Below are 14607 nucleotides of genomic sequence, written 5' to 3' on the forward strand. Positions count from 1 at the left end.
TGTGTGCATGTGAGATAGAATGTGAGGGAGACAGAAGAGTATAGAGAACAAAAGGAGCATATGTCACTAACCTGCTGGTTGATAAGTGTGCCATTGAACTGTGGGTCATGTGGTCTAGTAAGGAAACACTGTAACTGTAGGGAGAAAAACTAGGGCTGGGTAATAGAGCAAAGACATGACAACATCCAATATTTAAATTTGTATTTAACTTAGCTCTAAACTTGCTTCAAATGTGTCAAAGGGACCATAATGTTAGCCAAACAGTCAATATTATATCAGTCAATTATATTCAAAATGTTTAAGGCTAACTAGAGTAAAAATTGTTAAAACAATCATGCCACAAATCAGGTTTCAAAATTGACTGATTTGAGGTTGAACTGATTAATGAGAAAAGAGTTAGAACATAACAACATCTTGCAACTAACAAGATGCAATAAAATAAACAAATATTTGCCTTAACGCTCTCATTCTAGCAAGTCATGTTAGAAGGAAGGATCTAATGTTGTAATGCAGCACAACTGATGTTAAACTCAGTCTCTATCTGTTCAGACTTCTCTTGCACTAAGTGAAATTACTGATATGTAATGCAATAAGCTTAACTCTTCTTCTTTTTATGTACAAATGAAACTAATGGGCTCATGAAATCGATTTAATGCTCTGTACAAACCAGGGTCATCACAGGACTGTAATGAAACCTCTGCTGCTGACACTCTTATTAACACTGCTGGTCAACAAACATCAATTGTGCAACCTCTTCTCATATTAGCACAACTATCACAAACACAGACACACATACACTCACTCTATAAACAACTATGTTAGCAGTTGTTGTCAGAGTGACTGTCCTCAGCAGAACTGGAGCACAGGGTGGGGTTTTGGTGTGATTGACAGTGATGATGTCACAGCTATGAGCTCAGCCTGCAAACCAAGGGCTCCTGCAGCGCAGAACGGAAAATTACCGTCCCTTCCCCCACTCCATTGCCCCCTCTCTCTCTCCATCTCTCTCTCTCAGAGTGTCTGTCTATCTGCGTATTCCTCCCTCTACCTTTTATCCCAGCTCTCCTTTCCCAACACCCCCACTCTCCTCCCTTTCTCTATCCCTTTTTTTCTCTCTCCCATCCCCCTCTCGTTCTCCCACACAGGCAACATGCATTAGCTTGGAAGGAAAATCTCAGCCGGCACAGAGACAATAACAAAGCTGAATTCTGCTTGTTCTGCTCAACACAACAAAGCAAATACAGCAAAAGAACAAACCTGCAGGTCTACAGTAAAACTGTTAAAAAAAAAAAAGATAAAGCCGGGCGGAATAAATCCTCACAGATTAAAGCACACAAAACCAATAAAAAAATAAGTTGCTGTGCACAGAACATTGATCACAGGACATTAATCAAATGTGCATATAATGCTAACTCTTGTTTTACAAAAAGTCAGATGTTCTTGCTTCAATTTAAGCACACAATAATATGTTGTTTGGAACATTCTCAAATCATGCTTATGGGTCATCAGTTTTTTTTCTTTTCCTGGAGCCCTTGTCAGCTTAAATGCTGCTGTCAAATTCTAAGAAATTCTAGATAACCTCCCCCCCGATATTTTTAACTAGAAAAATGTGAAAAAATATTGAAAAATGAAAAATATTTACAATGCATGCTCATGCAATCCACTAAAGACTAAAGCAGAAACAAACACAATCAGATCGACTTAAAAGCATGGACAGAAGAAAGAGAAAAAAGAATTCAACTGGCAATTTACGGTATCAAACCATGTAAGAAATAAAACACGTTTAATTTGTGAATGAGACAGAACTATATATGGCTATAAGACAGCCCTTCTCCAAATTATAGGCTGTAGAAATTATCCGTATGGCCCACACCCTGCTGAGAGGCCTCAGCTGCATGGAGAGAGAGATACTGCTAATGCTAATCTACTGAATCCTGTTTACAAAATTAATTTAAATTAAACTTCCATTGGGATATAGCTTGTAAATGGATTGAAAAAGAGAGAGGTTGAGTGTTTGGAACACATGGGAGAGACAATATTATGAAAAGGTGCACAACCAGTACTGCATGTTGTAAGTGAACAAGAAAGAAATAAGTCAAGGAAGAGAATGGGGGAAAGTCAGTAAGATAGCATTGGTAAATTCAAGCCCAGTGGCAGTCTCATTTTTTTCCTGTTTATGTGCCAGAGATTTTCCAAGCGGAACACAAAAGCCGAGCATGGCCTCTTTAACCAACATGACACAGACCGACAAATCCGCTTCACGTGACAGACTTCGGACTCATTTTCAGACCTAGAAACAGCTGTGGTAATCTCTGCATTATACAAGAGGTCAAAAAATGTATAATTAAATAAATAAATAAAACCAGTTGAGGGAAAATCTCGAAACTGTTCTGTTTACTTTGGCCAAACAAATATTGGTATTCAATAAGGCACCATTCAGAACACTGTTGCTGGACAGAGTCAAACTATGGTCAAGCTCAGTGTGTTTCAGCACCACGGATAGCTCTCATGCAATGTAATGACAGGTCATGTTTCAACAGGAGATGTCAGAAGCTCAATACAAGATTTTTGTATACACATAGGAATTAAAGAAAAAAGTACATTTTAACTGGCCCCTTATAATATCTTACCTTCTCTTTATTAGGGAGTGTTTGTGTTCTGGTAAAAGTGTCTCCTCCATTAATACTGATCAGTTCTGCATCTGCAGGAGGAAATTGCGCAGGGAAAACCACTACGTCACTCTTCAGTGTGTCTGAGCTAAAACACACGTCATACTGCTGAGTAGCTTTGGAGTAAGACCAGCTCCCGTCAGGGTGTGTGGTGATCATCGGGGCGCTGTACCTGCCCAAACTGCCGTCTGTCCTGTGGCATTTTACAGCTATCAAACTGATGAGGCTCAGTAAAAAGATGACGGACACACACACAATGGCGATCAGCAAATACAGATTTAAATCCGAGAAACTCTCCTCCTTTATCGGCGCATGTCTGAATGGAGTCTTGACGTCACCTACGCTTTCAACAACCACAACATCAATAGACACAGTCGCTGACAGTGAGGGCTCTCCGTTATCACAAACCAAAATGACCAACGGGTGAGTTTTCAGGTCATTGTCACTCATTCTCCTCTTAGTCCTGATCTCCCCGCTGCTGGTTCCGATTCGGAACAGATTGTTTCCTTTGGGTTCAGAGATGTGGTAAGACAGCAGCGCATTGTAACCAGAATCTGCATCTACAGCCCTGATCTTGGCCACAAAGTAGCCCGCGTCAGCAGAATAGGGAATGTTCTCTGTGTTAACGGAACCGAGCTCGGAATAGGGCGCGAGAATCCCGGGACTGTTGTCATTCTCATCCAGGATAAAAACATTTACAGTCACGTTACTGCTGAGAGGAGGAACACCAGAGTCTGTGGCCTGAACTTTAAACTGAAATGTTTTGATCTCCTCATAGTTAAACGACTGTAAACTGTGTATATCTCCACTGTCAGAGTTTATACTAACAACAGAATATGTAGTTCCAGATTTGTGAAATGGCTCCAGTATTCCATAAGTAATTTTGGAATTTTCATCTAAATCTGGATCAACAGCCGAAATAGTGTAAATGATTTGACCTTTAGGACCATTTTCTTTTACAAATACATTTATAACAGGATTTGGAAAACGTGGGGGATTGTCATTAACATCAGATACATACACTGTTAAAACGCGTATGGAAGAAAGAGGCGGAGTCCCTTCATCTGACGCCATGATTGTGACATTATATCGATCAACACGCTCTCTATCCAGGTCATTATCCACTACAAGAGAATAATAATTCTTGTACGATGACTGTAATTTAAAAGGAACATCACCTACCACTTTCCCGTGCGTATTCCCATTCTTTCCCGAGTCTTTGTCAGATATCGTTATCAAAGCAACCGTTGTTTCTTTTTTAGCATCCTCCCTTACTGTGTTCACTTGTGACGTTAAGGATATTTCTGGCTCGTTGTCGTTTATATCTAAAACCTCTACTAATATTTTACAGTGCGCAGACCGCGGACTCGCTCCTTTATCTTTAGCCTGAGCATGAATCTCATAAGCATTGTGTTGCTCAAAATCCACACTGCCCTGCACTGAAATGACACCGGTAGCAGAATCAATTTTAAAAACCTTGTTTGTTTTGTCATCGCTGTCTTGGTGAACTAAAGAATAAATGATTTCACTATTTACACCCTCATCCAAATCAGTGGCATTCAGATTTATGACTAATGTCCCCATTGGTGCATTCTCAAAAAGACGCACTTTGTAAAGAGCTTTACCAAACACGGGTGCGTTATCATTTACATCTTGTACATTTATGATTATCTGTATTGTACCAGATTTGGGAGGTTTTCCTCCGTCTATAGCAGTCAGTGTGAGCTGGATCACAGGCTGTTTCTCTCGATCTAAAGCTTTCTGCAGCACTAACTCAGCAGACACACTCTGCTCTCCTCCATTCTGTACATCCAGAGAGAAATGCTCATTCGGACTCAGTTTGTAGCTCTTTACCGAGTTCGCTCCAACATCAGGATCCGACGCTCTCGGCATCTGAAATCTGTCTCCAACAAACGCATTCTCTGATATGTTAAATTGCTTAGACCTAACACGAAACGACGGAGCATTGTCATTAATGTCTAATATATTTATCTCAATGCGAAACAGGTTTAATGGACTATTAACAATGGCTTCTAAATTCACTGAACATTGCGGCGAGGCAGGACATAATTCCTCCCTGTCGATCCTTTCGCTGACGAACAGAACACCCGTTTTCAAATTAACCTCAAAATATTTCCTTCCCAAAACTGCAGGGATGTGAAATCCGCGTGATTCCAGTTCTTGGATATTCAAATTAAGATCCTTTGCGATATTTCCAACAAATGTTCCCGTGTTCACCTCCTCTGAAATGGAGAATGCGATCTGGGCTGAAGCCATTGACAGCAAGCGCAGCAAAACCAGACAAATAACAGTCCCGCCGAGAAGAATGATCCTAGCCATTACGCATCTATTTTGTAAACTCCACCAATCGCTGCAAAACAAATATTGACAAAACAGGTTCCATTCTTTGGTTGTATTCCACTATATGTATTTTGTTTCTATGCATGCAGCCATGAATACAAAATAGAACAAAGCGCATGAGTGAGTAAGGCGCTCAAGTAAGGACAAGGAGGAGCCAATGTGGGCGCGCTCGAACGTTTCAAAACACTATACTGACACCAAGTGGCTTCGGAGAGAGAACTAGGCTATAACATGACAAAATAAAAAAAAATGTACTGGTTGCTTTAGGCAAAGTAAAAAACAAACAAAAAAAAACATTTGTTTTCGGTTTATACATTTTAAAGATTTGTGATTAACAAATTAATAAAAAAAAATAAAATAAAAAAAAACATTTTAGGATATGTCATTTCTTACCTTCTCTTTATTTGGAAGTGTTTGTGTTCTTGTAAAAGTGTCTCCTCCATTAATACTGATCAGTTCTGCATCTGCAGGCGGAAATTGCGCGGGGAAAACCACTACGTCACTCTTCAGTGTGTCCGAGCTAAAACACACGTCATACTGCTGAGTAGCTTTGGAGTAAGACCAGCTCCCGTCAGGGTGTGTGGTGATCATCGGGGCGCTGTACCTGCCCAAACTGCCGTCTGTCCTGTGGCATTTTACAGCTATCAAACTGATGAGGCTCAGTAAAAAGATGACGGACACACACACAATGGCGATCAGCAAATACAGATTTAAATCCGAGAAACTCTCCTCCTTTATCGGCGCATGTCTGAATGGAGTCTTGACGTCACCTGCGCTTTCAACAACCACAACATCAATAGACACAGTCGCTGACAGTGAGGGCTCTCCGTTATCACAAACCAAAATGACCAACGGGTGAGTTTTCAGGTCATTGTCACTCATTCTCCTCTTAGTCCTGATCTCCCCGCTGCTGGTTCCAATTCGGAACAGATTGTTTCCTTTGGGTTCAGAGATGTGGAAAGACAGCAGCGCATTGTAACCAGAATCTGCATCTACAGCCCTGATCTTGGCCACAAAGTAGCCCGCGTCAGCAGAATAGGGAATGTTCTCAGTGTTAACGGAACCGAGCTCGGAATAGGGCGCGAGAATCCCGGGACTGTTGTCATTCTCATCCAGGATAAAAACATTTACAGTCACGTTACTGCTGAGAGGAGGAACACCAGAGTCTGTGGCCTGAACTTTAAACTGAAATGTTTTGATCTCCTCATAGTTAAACGACTGTAAACTGTGTATATCTCCACTGTCAGAGTTTATGTTGATCATGGATGTTACCGGGCCGCTTTTAGAGCTTTCTAGTAAAGAATATGTTATCCGGGCATTATCACCTACATCAGGATCTAAAGCAGAGACTGTATGAATAACAGCTCCAATCTGACTGTTCTCTTTCACATAAGCATTAATGACGGGCTCTGGAAAGCGCGGCGCGTTGTCATTCACATCAGAAACGTGAACAGCAATGACACTGGTGCTGGAGAGAGGCGGAGTCCCTTCATCAGTAGCTGTGATGGTCACGTTATACTCGGACGCGCGCTCTCTGTCTAGAGGACCGTTAACAACTAAAATATAATAATTCTTGTACGAGTTCTGAACTTTAAAAGGAACAGATCCCTGAATCTTTAAGGTTACCTGTCCGTTTTTACCAGCATCATTATCAGTTACAGTTATCATTCCAACCATTGTGTCAATCGGAGCATCTTCTTTTACAGTGCTCACTAAAGACGTCACAGATATCACCGGTATGTTGTCATTCACATCCACAACCTCGACCAATACTTTACAGTGTGCCGCTTTCGGATTATAACCTCTATCTTTTGCTTGTATTCGGAGTTCGATTGCATTCCTCTGCTCGTAATCTACATCTTTTTGCACAGTAATTTCACCTGTTTCTGAGTTTATCGAAAATGCATCGACATTTTTGTCATTGTTGTGATTCACTATTGAATAAATTATGTCACCGTTCACACCCTCATCTAAATCAATGGCTTGAACAGTAATCACGTGAGTACCACGTGCTGCATTTTCAATGGTTTTGCCTTTATACAAAGACTTACTGAAAACAGGAATATTATCATTAACATCTACAACGTTAACAATAATCTCTGTTGTACCGGATTTAGGAGGTTTTCCTCCGTCTACAGCGGTCAGTGTGAGCTGGATCACAGACTGTTTCTCTCGATCTAAAGCTTTCTGCAGCACTAACTCAGCAGACACACTCTGCTCTCCTCCGCCCTGTACATCCAGAGAAAAGTGTTCGTTTGGACTCAGTTTGTAGGTCTTTAAAGAGTTACTGCCCACATCTGCGTCAAACGCGCTTTGTAATGGAAACCTCTCCCCTGGAATAGCTGATTCGGTAATATTTAGATTTGCTATTGATGTCCGAAATGCGGGTGCATTATCATTAATATCAACGACATTTATTTCAAATCTGTAAATATTCAATGGAGAGCTAATCATGGCTTCTAAAGGCAGCGAGCATTTAATATTCTGCTCGCATATTTCTTCTCGATCAATTCTTTCTCTGGCATGGAGAATTCCAGTTTTTGTATTTACATCGAAATACCTCTTGTTCGGTCCCGGAACTATATGAAACCCTCGTACCTCGAGATCTTGAATATTCAGATTAAAATCCTTCACCAAATTCCCAACTGTAGTTCCTGGGTTTGCTTCCTCTGACACAGAATAAACAAACTGTCCACTGGTTATATTCCAAAGCCGACACAGAAAGAACAGAGAAAGCCAAAACCGAAATGTTGATTGCCGTTTGGATTCCATTGCTTCTAAACCTTCTGGATATGACAAAATCATACAAATCCGATAGCATAGTCGCTGAGGAAACGTTCACACGAAACCACGCACTACAGCAGCTTCCTGACACAATGGCGAATTCTGAACAAAGCCTCTCTGCTCGGGAAGCTACAAAATGAGGAGGAGCTTATAGTGGAGTTATGGAAATTCTCCTGTAAAATGGAAGGCTAGTGACATCGTGCGGACAACTGCAAACTCTACTGTTTCTAAATATAATATAATAACATATTTTGATATGTTTAATCTAACAGTTATAAGAGCATACAATTAAAATAAATTTGATGTCTAAAATGGCTTAAGTGTCCACATCATTCTGGCTGTGTACGTATAACAGTGGCATCTGACGCATATGAACAAGGTTAATAACTACAAAATTAAATCTTTTTAAAAAAGTGAACTTACAAGACATGATAAGAAGACATGGAACTGAAATATATTTATAAGTTTATGGCAATACCGGACAAAATAACAGTTGATTTCTTAGAGTAGTTTGCGTGTTCAGCACCACGGACAGCGTTAGTGCAAAAGACGATAAAACTGCACTCTAAACCTGTGCGCAACAGGAATAAAAGAGTTTGGGGAAAAAAGGAAAATGGTTTATAGTTTATTTCCCCTCAGTCTTAATCTAAAATAAATAATGAATGAACGATATGCAGCACGAAGAATTCAAGAAATTGCAGCTCCAAACTAAATCGAACTGAATAATTCGTTTTCCCAACTTAAAAAAAAATTAAAAAAAATTCTTACCTTCTCTTTATTAGGGAGTGTTTGTGTTCTGGTAAAAGTGTCTCCTCCATTAATACTGATCAGTTCTGCATCTGCAGGCGGAAATTGCGCGGGGAAAACCACTACGTCACTCTTCAGTGTGTCCGAGCTAAAACACACGTCATACTGCTGAGTAGCTTTGGAGTAAGACCAGCTCCCGTCAGGGTGTGTGGTGATCATCGGGGCGCTGTACCTGCCCAAACTGCCGTCTGTCCTGTGGCATTTTACAGCTATCAAACTGATGAGGCTCAGTAAAAAGATGACGGACACACACACAATGGCGATCAGCAAATACAGATTTAAATCCGAGAAACTCTCCTCCTTTATCGGCGCATGTCTGAATGGAGTCTTGACGTCACCTGCGCTTTCAACAACCACAACATCAATAGACACAGTCGCTGACAGTGAGGGCTCTCCGTTATCACAAACCAAAATGACCAACGGGTGAGTTTTCAGGTCATTGTCACTCATTCTCCTCTTAGTCCTGATCTCCCCGCTGCTGGTTCCGATTCGGAACAGATTGTTTCCTTTGGGTTCAGAGATGTGGTAAGACAGCAGCGCATTGTAACCAGAATCTGCATCTACAGCCCTGATCTTGGCCACAAAGTAGCCCGCGTCAGCAGAATAGGGAATGTTCTCAGTGTTAACGGAACCGAGCTCGGAATAGGGCGCGAGAATCCCGGGACTGTTGTCATTCTCATCCAGGATAAAAACATTTATAGTCACGTTACTGCTGAGAGGAGGAACACCAGAGTCTGTGGCCTGAACTTTAAACTTAAATGTTTTGATCTCCTCATAGTTAAACGACTGTAAACTGTGTATATCTCCACTGTCAGAGTTTATGTTGATCATGGATGTTACCGGGCCGCTTTTAGAGCTTTCTAGTAAAGAATATGTTATCCGGGCATTATCACCTACATCAGGATCTAAAGCAGAGACTGTATGAATAACAGCTCCAATCTGACTGTTCTCTTTCACATAAACATTAATGACGGGCTCTGGAAAGCGCGGCGCGTTGTCATTCACATCAGAAACGTGTACAGCAATGACACTGGTGCTGGAGAGAGGCGGAGTCCCTTCATCAGTAGCTGTGATGGTCACGTTATACTCGGACGCGCGCTCTCTGTCTAGAGGACCGTTAACAACTAATGTATAATAATTATTGTACGAGTTCTGAACTTTAAAAGGAACAGATCCCTGAATCTTTAAGGTTACCTGTCCGTTTTTACCAGCATCATTATCAGTTACAGTTATCATTCCAACCATTGTGTCAATCGGAGCATCTTCTTTTACAGTGCTCACTAAAGACGTCACAGATATCACCGGTATGTTGTCATTCACATCCACAACCTCGACCAATACTTTACTGTGTGCAGCTCTCGGATTATTACTTTTATCTTTTGCTTGTACTCGAAGTTCTATTGCATTCCTTTGCTCATAATCTACATCATCTTGTACAGTAATTTCACCTGTTTCAGGGTTTATCGAGAATGCATTTACATTTTTATCATTGTCGTGGTTGACGATTGCATAAATTATATCACCGTTCACACCCTCATCTAAATCAACAGCTTTAACAGTAATCACGTGAGTACCACGTGCTGCATTCTCAATGATTTTGGCTTTATACAAAGACTTACTGAAAATAGGAATATTATCATTAACATCTACAACGTTAACAATAATCTCTGTTGTACCGGATTTAGGAGGTTTTCCTCCGTCTACAGCGGTCAGTGTGAGCTGGATCACAGACTGTTTCTCTCGATCTAAAGCTTTCTGCAGCACTAACTCAGCAGACACACTCTGATCTCCTCCGCCCTGTACATCCAGAGAAAAGTGTTCGTTTGGACTCAGTTTGTAGCTCTTTATCGAATTAACACCAACATCAGCATCAAACGCTCTTTGTAATGGAAACCTCTCCCCTGGAGAAGCGGATTCGCTGATATTCAAATTTGTTATTGATGTCCGAAATGCGGGTGCATTATCATTAATGTCAACAACATTTATTTCAAATCTGTAAACATTCAATGGAGAGCTAATCATGGCTTCTAAAGGCAGCGAGCATTTAATATTCTGCTCGCATATTTCTTCTCGATCAATTCTTTCTCTGGCATGGAGAATTCCAGTTTTTGTATTTACATCGAAATACCTCTTGTTCGGTCCCGGAACTATATGAAACCCTCGTACCTCGAGATCTTGAATATTCAGATTAAAATCCTTCACCAAATTCCCAACTGTAGTTCCTGGGTTTGCTTCCTCAGACACAGAATAGACAAACTGTCCACTGGTTATATTCCAAAGCCGACACAGAAAGAACAGAGAAAGCCAAAACCGAAATGTTGATTGCCGTTTGGATTCCATTGCTTCTAAACCTTCTGGATATGACAAAATCATACAAATCCGATAGCATAGTCGCTGAGGAAACGTTCACACGAAACCACGCACTACAGCAGCTTCCTGACACAATGGCGAATTCTGAACAAAGCCTCTCTGCTCGGGAAGCTACAAAATGAGGAGGAGCTTATAGTGGAGTTATGGAAATTCTCCTGTAAAATGGAAGGCTAGTGACATCGTGCGGACAACTGCAGACTCTACTGTTTTTTAAATAAAATACAATTAAATATTTTGATATTTTCAATATATCAGTTATAAGAGCTTATTATCATTATTATTATTATTATTATTTTTTTAATTATTTTTTTTTAAATTGCCAATGTCTAAAATGGCAAAAGTGTCCACATCATACTGGCTGTCAAAGTATAACAGTGGCATCGGACGTATACTGAAAAAGATTATTTATTAACTACAAAATTAAATCTTAAAAAAATGTGAAATGACAAGACAGGATAATGAGACTTGGAACAGAAATATATTCATAAGTGTATGGCAATATCAGACAAAATAACAGTTGATTTGTTAGAGCTTTTGCGTTTTCAGCACCACGGACAGCATAAGCGCAAAAGACGATAAAACTGCACTCTAAACCTGTGCGCAACAGGAATGAAAGAGTTTGGGGAGAAGCTGCAAGAAGCCACTGTAATGGTTTATAATTAATTTCCCCTCAGTGTTAATCTAAAATAAATAGTGAATGAACGATATGCTGCACGAAGAATTCAAGAAATTGCAGCTCCAAACTGAATCGAACTGAATAATTTGTTTTCCAAACTTTTCATGAAAAATGTCTTACCTTCTCTTTATTAGGGAGTGTTTGTGTTCTGGTAAAAGTGTCTCCTCCATTAATACTGATCAGTTCTGCATCTGCAGGTGGAAATTGCGCAGGGAAAACCACTACGTCACTCTTCAGTGTGTCCGAGCTAAAACACACGTCATACTGCTGAGTAGCTTTGGAGTAAGACCAGCTCCCGTCAGGGTGTGTGGTGATCATCGGGGCGCTGTACCTGCCCAAACTGCCGTCTGTCCTGTGGCATTTTACAGCTATCAAACTGATGAGGCTCAGTAAAAAGATGACGGACACACACACAATGGCGATCAGCAAATACAGATTTAAATCCGAGAAACTCTCCTCCTTTATCGGCGCATGTCTGAATGGAGTCTTGACGTCACCTGCGCTTTCAACAACCACAACATCAATAGACACAGTCGCTGACAGTGAGGGCTCTCCGTTATCACAAACCAAAATGACCAACGGGTGAGTTTTCAGGTCATTGTCACTCATTCTCCTCTTAGTCCTGATCTCCCCGCTGCTGGTTCCGAGTCGGAACAGATTGTTTCCTTTGGGTTCAGAGATGTGGTAAGACAGCAGCGCATTGTAACCAGAATCTGCATCTACAGCCCTGATCTTGGCCACAAAGTAGCCCGCGTCAGCAGAATAGGGAATGTTCTCAGTGTTAACGGAACCGAGCTCGGAATAGGGCGCGAGAATCCCGGGACTGTTGTCATTCTCATCCAGGATAAAAACATTTACAGTCACGTTACTGCTGAGAGGAGGAACACCAGAGTCTGTGGCCTGAACCTTAAACTGAAATGTTTTGATCTCCTCATAGTTAAACGACTGTAAACTGTGTATATCTCCACTGTCAGAGTTTATGTTGATCATGGATGTTACCGGACCGCTTTTAGAGCTTTCTAGTAAAGAATATGTTATCCGGGCATTATCACCTACATCAGGATCTAAAGCAGAGACTGTATGAATAACAGCTCCAATCTGACTGTTCTCTTTCACATAAACATTAATGACGGGCTCTGGAAAGCGCGGCGCGTTGTCATTCACATCAGAAACGTGTACAGCAATGACACTGGTGCTGGAGAGAGGCGGAGTCCCTTCATCAGTAGCTGTGATGGTCACGTTATACTCGGACGCGCGCTCTCTGTCTAGAGGACCGTTAACAACTAAAGTATAATAATTCTTGTACGAGTTCTGAACTTTAAAAGGAACAGATCCCTGAATCTTTAAGGTTACCTGTCCGTTTTTACCAGCATCATTATCAGTTACAGTTATCATGCCAACCATTGTGTCAATCGGAGCATCTTCTTTTACAGTATTAACCAACGATGTTACAGAGATTTTTGGAACATTATCGTTAATATCTACAATTTCCAGTAGCACTTTACAAAGAGACGCTCTTGGTTTATGCCCTTTATCTTTCGCCTGCACTCGGAGCTCCACAGCATTCTGTCTTTCATAATCCACATCACCTTTCACCGTAATCTCGCCAGTTTCCGGGTGTATTGAAAATGAATCGACGTTTTTATCATTATCGTGGTTAACTAAAGCATAAACAATCTGACCATTTACGCCCTCATCTGGGTCGCTGGCCTGAACTGTAATAATGGAAGTACCCGGCGGCGCGTTTTCATTTACGCGAGCTTTATACAACGGTTTACTGAAAACAGGAATGTTATCGTTTACATCTTCAACATTTACTATTATCTGCATTGTTCCTGATCTTGGAGGTTTTCCTCCGTCTACAGCGGTCAGTGTGAGCTGGATTACCGCTTGTTTCTCTCGATCTAAAGCTTTCTGCAGCACTAACTCAGCAGAAACTCTCTGCTCTCCTCCGCCCTGTACATCCAGAGAAAAGTGTTCATTTGGACTCAGTTTGTAGGTCTTTACTGAATTAATACCCACATCTGCGTCAAACGCGCTTGTTAGAGCGAACTGCTCCCCTGGAAAAGCTGATTCAGAAATATTTAGGGTTGTCTTTGAGATACGAAATATTGGTGGATTATCATTAATATCTAGTACGTTTATCTCAAATCTATATATATTCAAAGGGGAGTTAACAATTGCTTCCAGAGGTAATGAACACTTCACATTCTGGTCGCATAGCTCCTCTCGGTCTATTCTCTCCTTAACGTGAAGAACACCAGTCTTTATATTCAAATCAAAATACCTTCCGTTGTTCTCCGACACAATTTGAAATCCACGTCTTTCAATGTCCTGTAGATTCAAGTTAAAATCCTTAGCTAAATTTCCAACTGTCGTGCCTGGGTTTGCCTCCTCTGATATGGAATACACAATCTGCCCATCTGTAAAAATCCCAAAGCGAAGAAAGACACCGAAAAATATCCACGATTTGAAAATACGTCCTTCTGTTAAAGCCATTTTACAAAATCACTGTTACACAAGTTAAATCACTGAAATCCTCCCGCATGTCTGTAAAACGTTTCCTGCTAAATCCACGAGTGGACTGTATCCGAGGACAATGGCGGACGACTAACAAAGCCCTTATGCAGGACGAACGAAGAAGGAAAATAAGGAGGAGCCTCGCCATGTCATGAAAGCTCACACAACAGTCAGATACTGACATCGCGCGGACGAATTTGACCATCACATCAACAAATAAAAAACAATATTCTCTTTTTTAAGTGATCATAAAATGTCAAATAAATAAACTGTAATTATATCATTACTTCTATAAATAATCAACCAGAATAAAATAGTTCTATATAAAAATGGTTTAAAACTGTTTCAAATGTATGGCAAATAAACGAATTATTTAAAATGTCAATTCAAATATTACTTGAACACCACAAAGACTCACTAAAA

General features: G+C 40.7%; 3 protein-coding genes across 15 annotated transcripts in view; all 3 read right to left on the reverse strand.

The window, feature by feature from the left end:
• Nucleotides 1–14607, reverse strand: part of LOC311095147 (protocadherin alpha-C2-like) — a gene marked incomplete at its 5' end in the record, with an annotated part of 196375 nt that overhangs the window by 38059 nt on the left and 143709 nt on the right. For 5 of the 13 annotated variants that reach the window (XM_084133532.1, XM_084133529.1, XM_084133528.1 and 2 more), the window contains one exon: nucleotides 72–134. The exons of 4 other annotated variants lie outside the window; for them this stretch is intronic. In XM_084133532.1, coding sequence (XP_083989658.1) covers nucleotides 72–134 — 63 coding nt within the window. Of the gene's footprint in view, nucleotides 1–71; nucleotides 135–2627; nucleotides 5137–5420; nucleotides 7958–14607 lie in introns of those variants that run through there. 4 more of the 13 variants (XM_084133526.1, XM_084133530.1, XM_084133533.1 and 1 more) reach the window with 4 other exon arrangements.
• Nucleotides 8018–11134, reverse strand: LOC311095155 (protocadherin alpha-3-like). Its single transcript, XM_084133559.1, has one exon. It carries the CDS (start codon nucleotides 10989–10991, stop codon nucleotides 8520–8522), a length of 2472 nt encoding a protein of 823 aa, XP_083989685.1. The 5' UTR covers nucleotides 10992–11134; the 3' UTR covers nucleotides 8018–8519.
• Nucleotides 11308–14270, reverse strand: LOC311095159 (protocadherin alpha-3-like). The gene has a single exon (XM_084133563.1). The coding sequence runs from the start codon at nucleotides 14161–14163 to the stop codon at nucleotides 11767–11769; it is 2397 nt and encodes a 798-aa protein (XP_083989689.1). The 5' UTR covers nucleotides 14164–14270; the 3' UTR covers nucleotides 11308–11766.

This window comes from Abramis brama (assembly GCF_963993115.1).
Source record: "Abramis brama genome assembly, chromosome: 13".
Taxonomy (NCBI): domain Eukaryota; kingdom Metazoa; phylum Chordata; class Actinopteri; order Cypriniformes; family Leuciscidae; genus Abramis; species Abramis brama.

Excerpts from the sequence above, each read along its gene's own strand:
- LOC311095155 (XM_084133559.1), bottom strand. The coding sequence starts at position 10,991 with ATGATTTTGTCATATCCAGAAGGTTTAGAAGCAATGGAATCCAAACGG.
- LOC311095159 (XM_084133563.1), bottom strand. The coding sequence starts at position 14,163 with ATGGCTTTAACAGAAGGACGTATTTTCAAATCGTGGATATTTTTCGGT.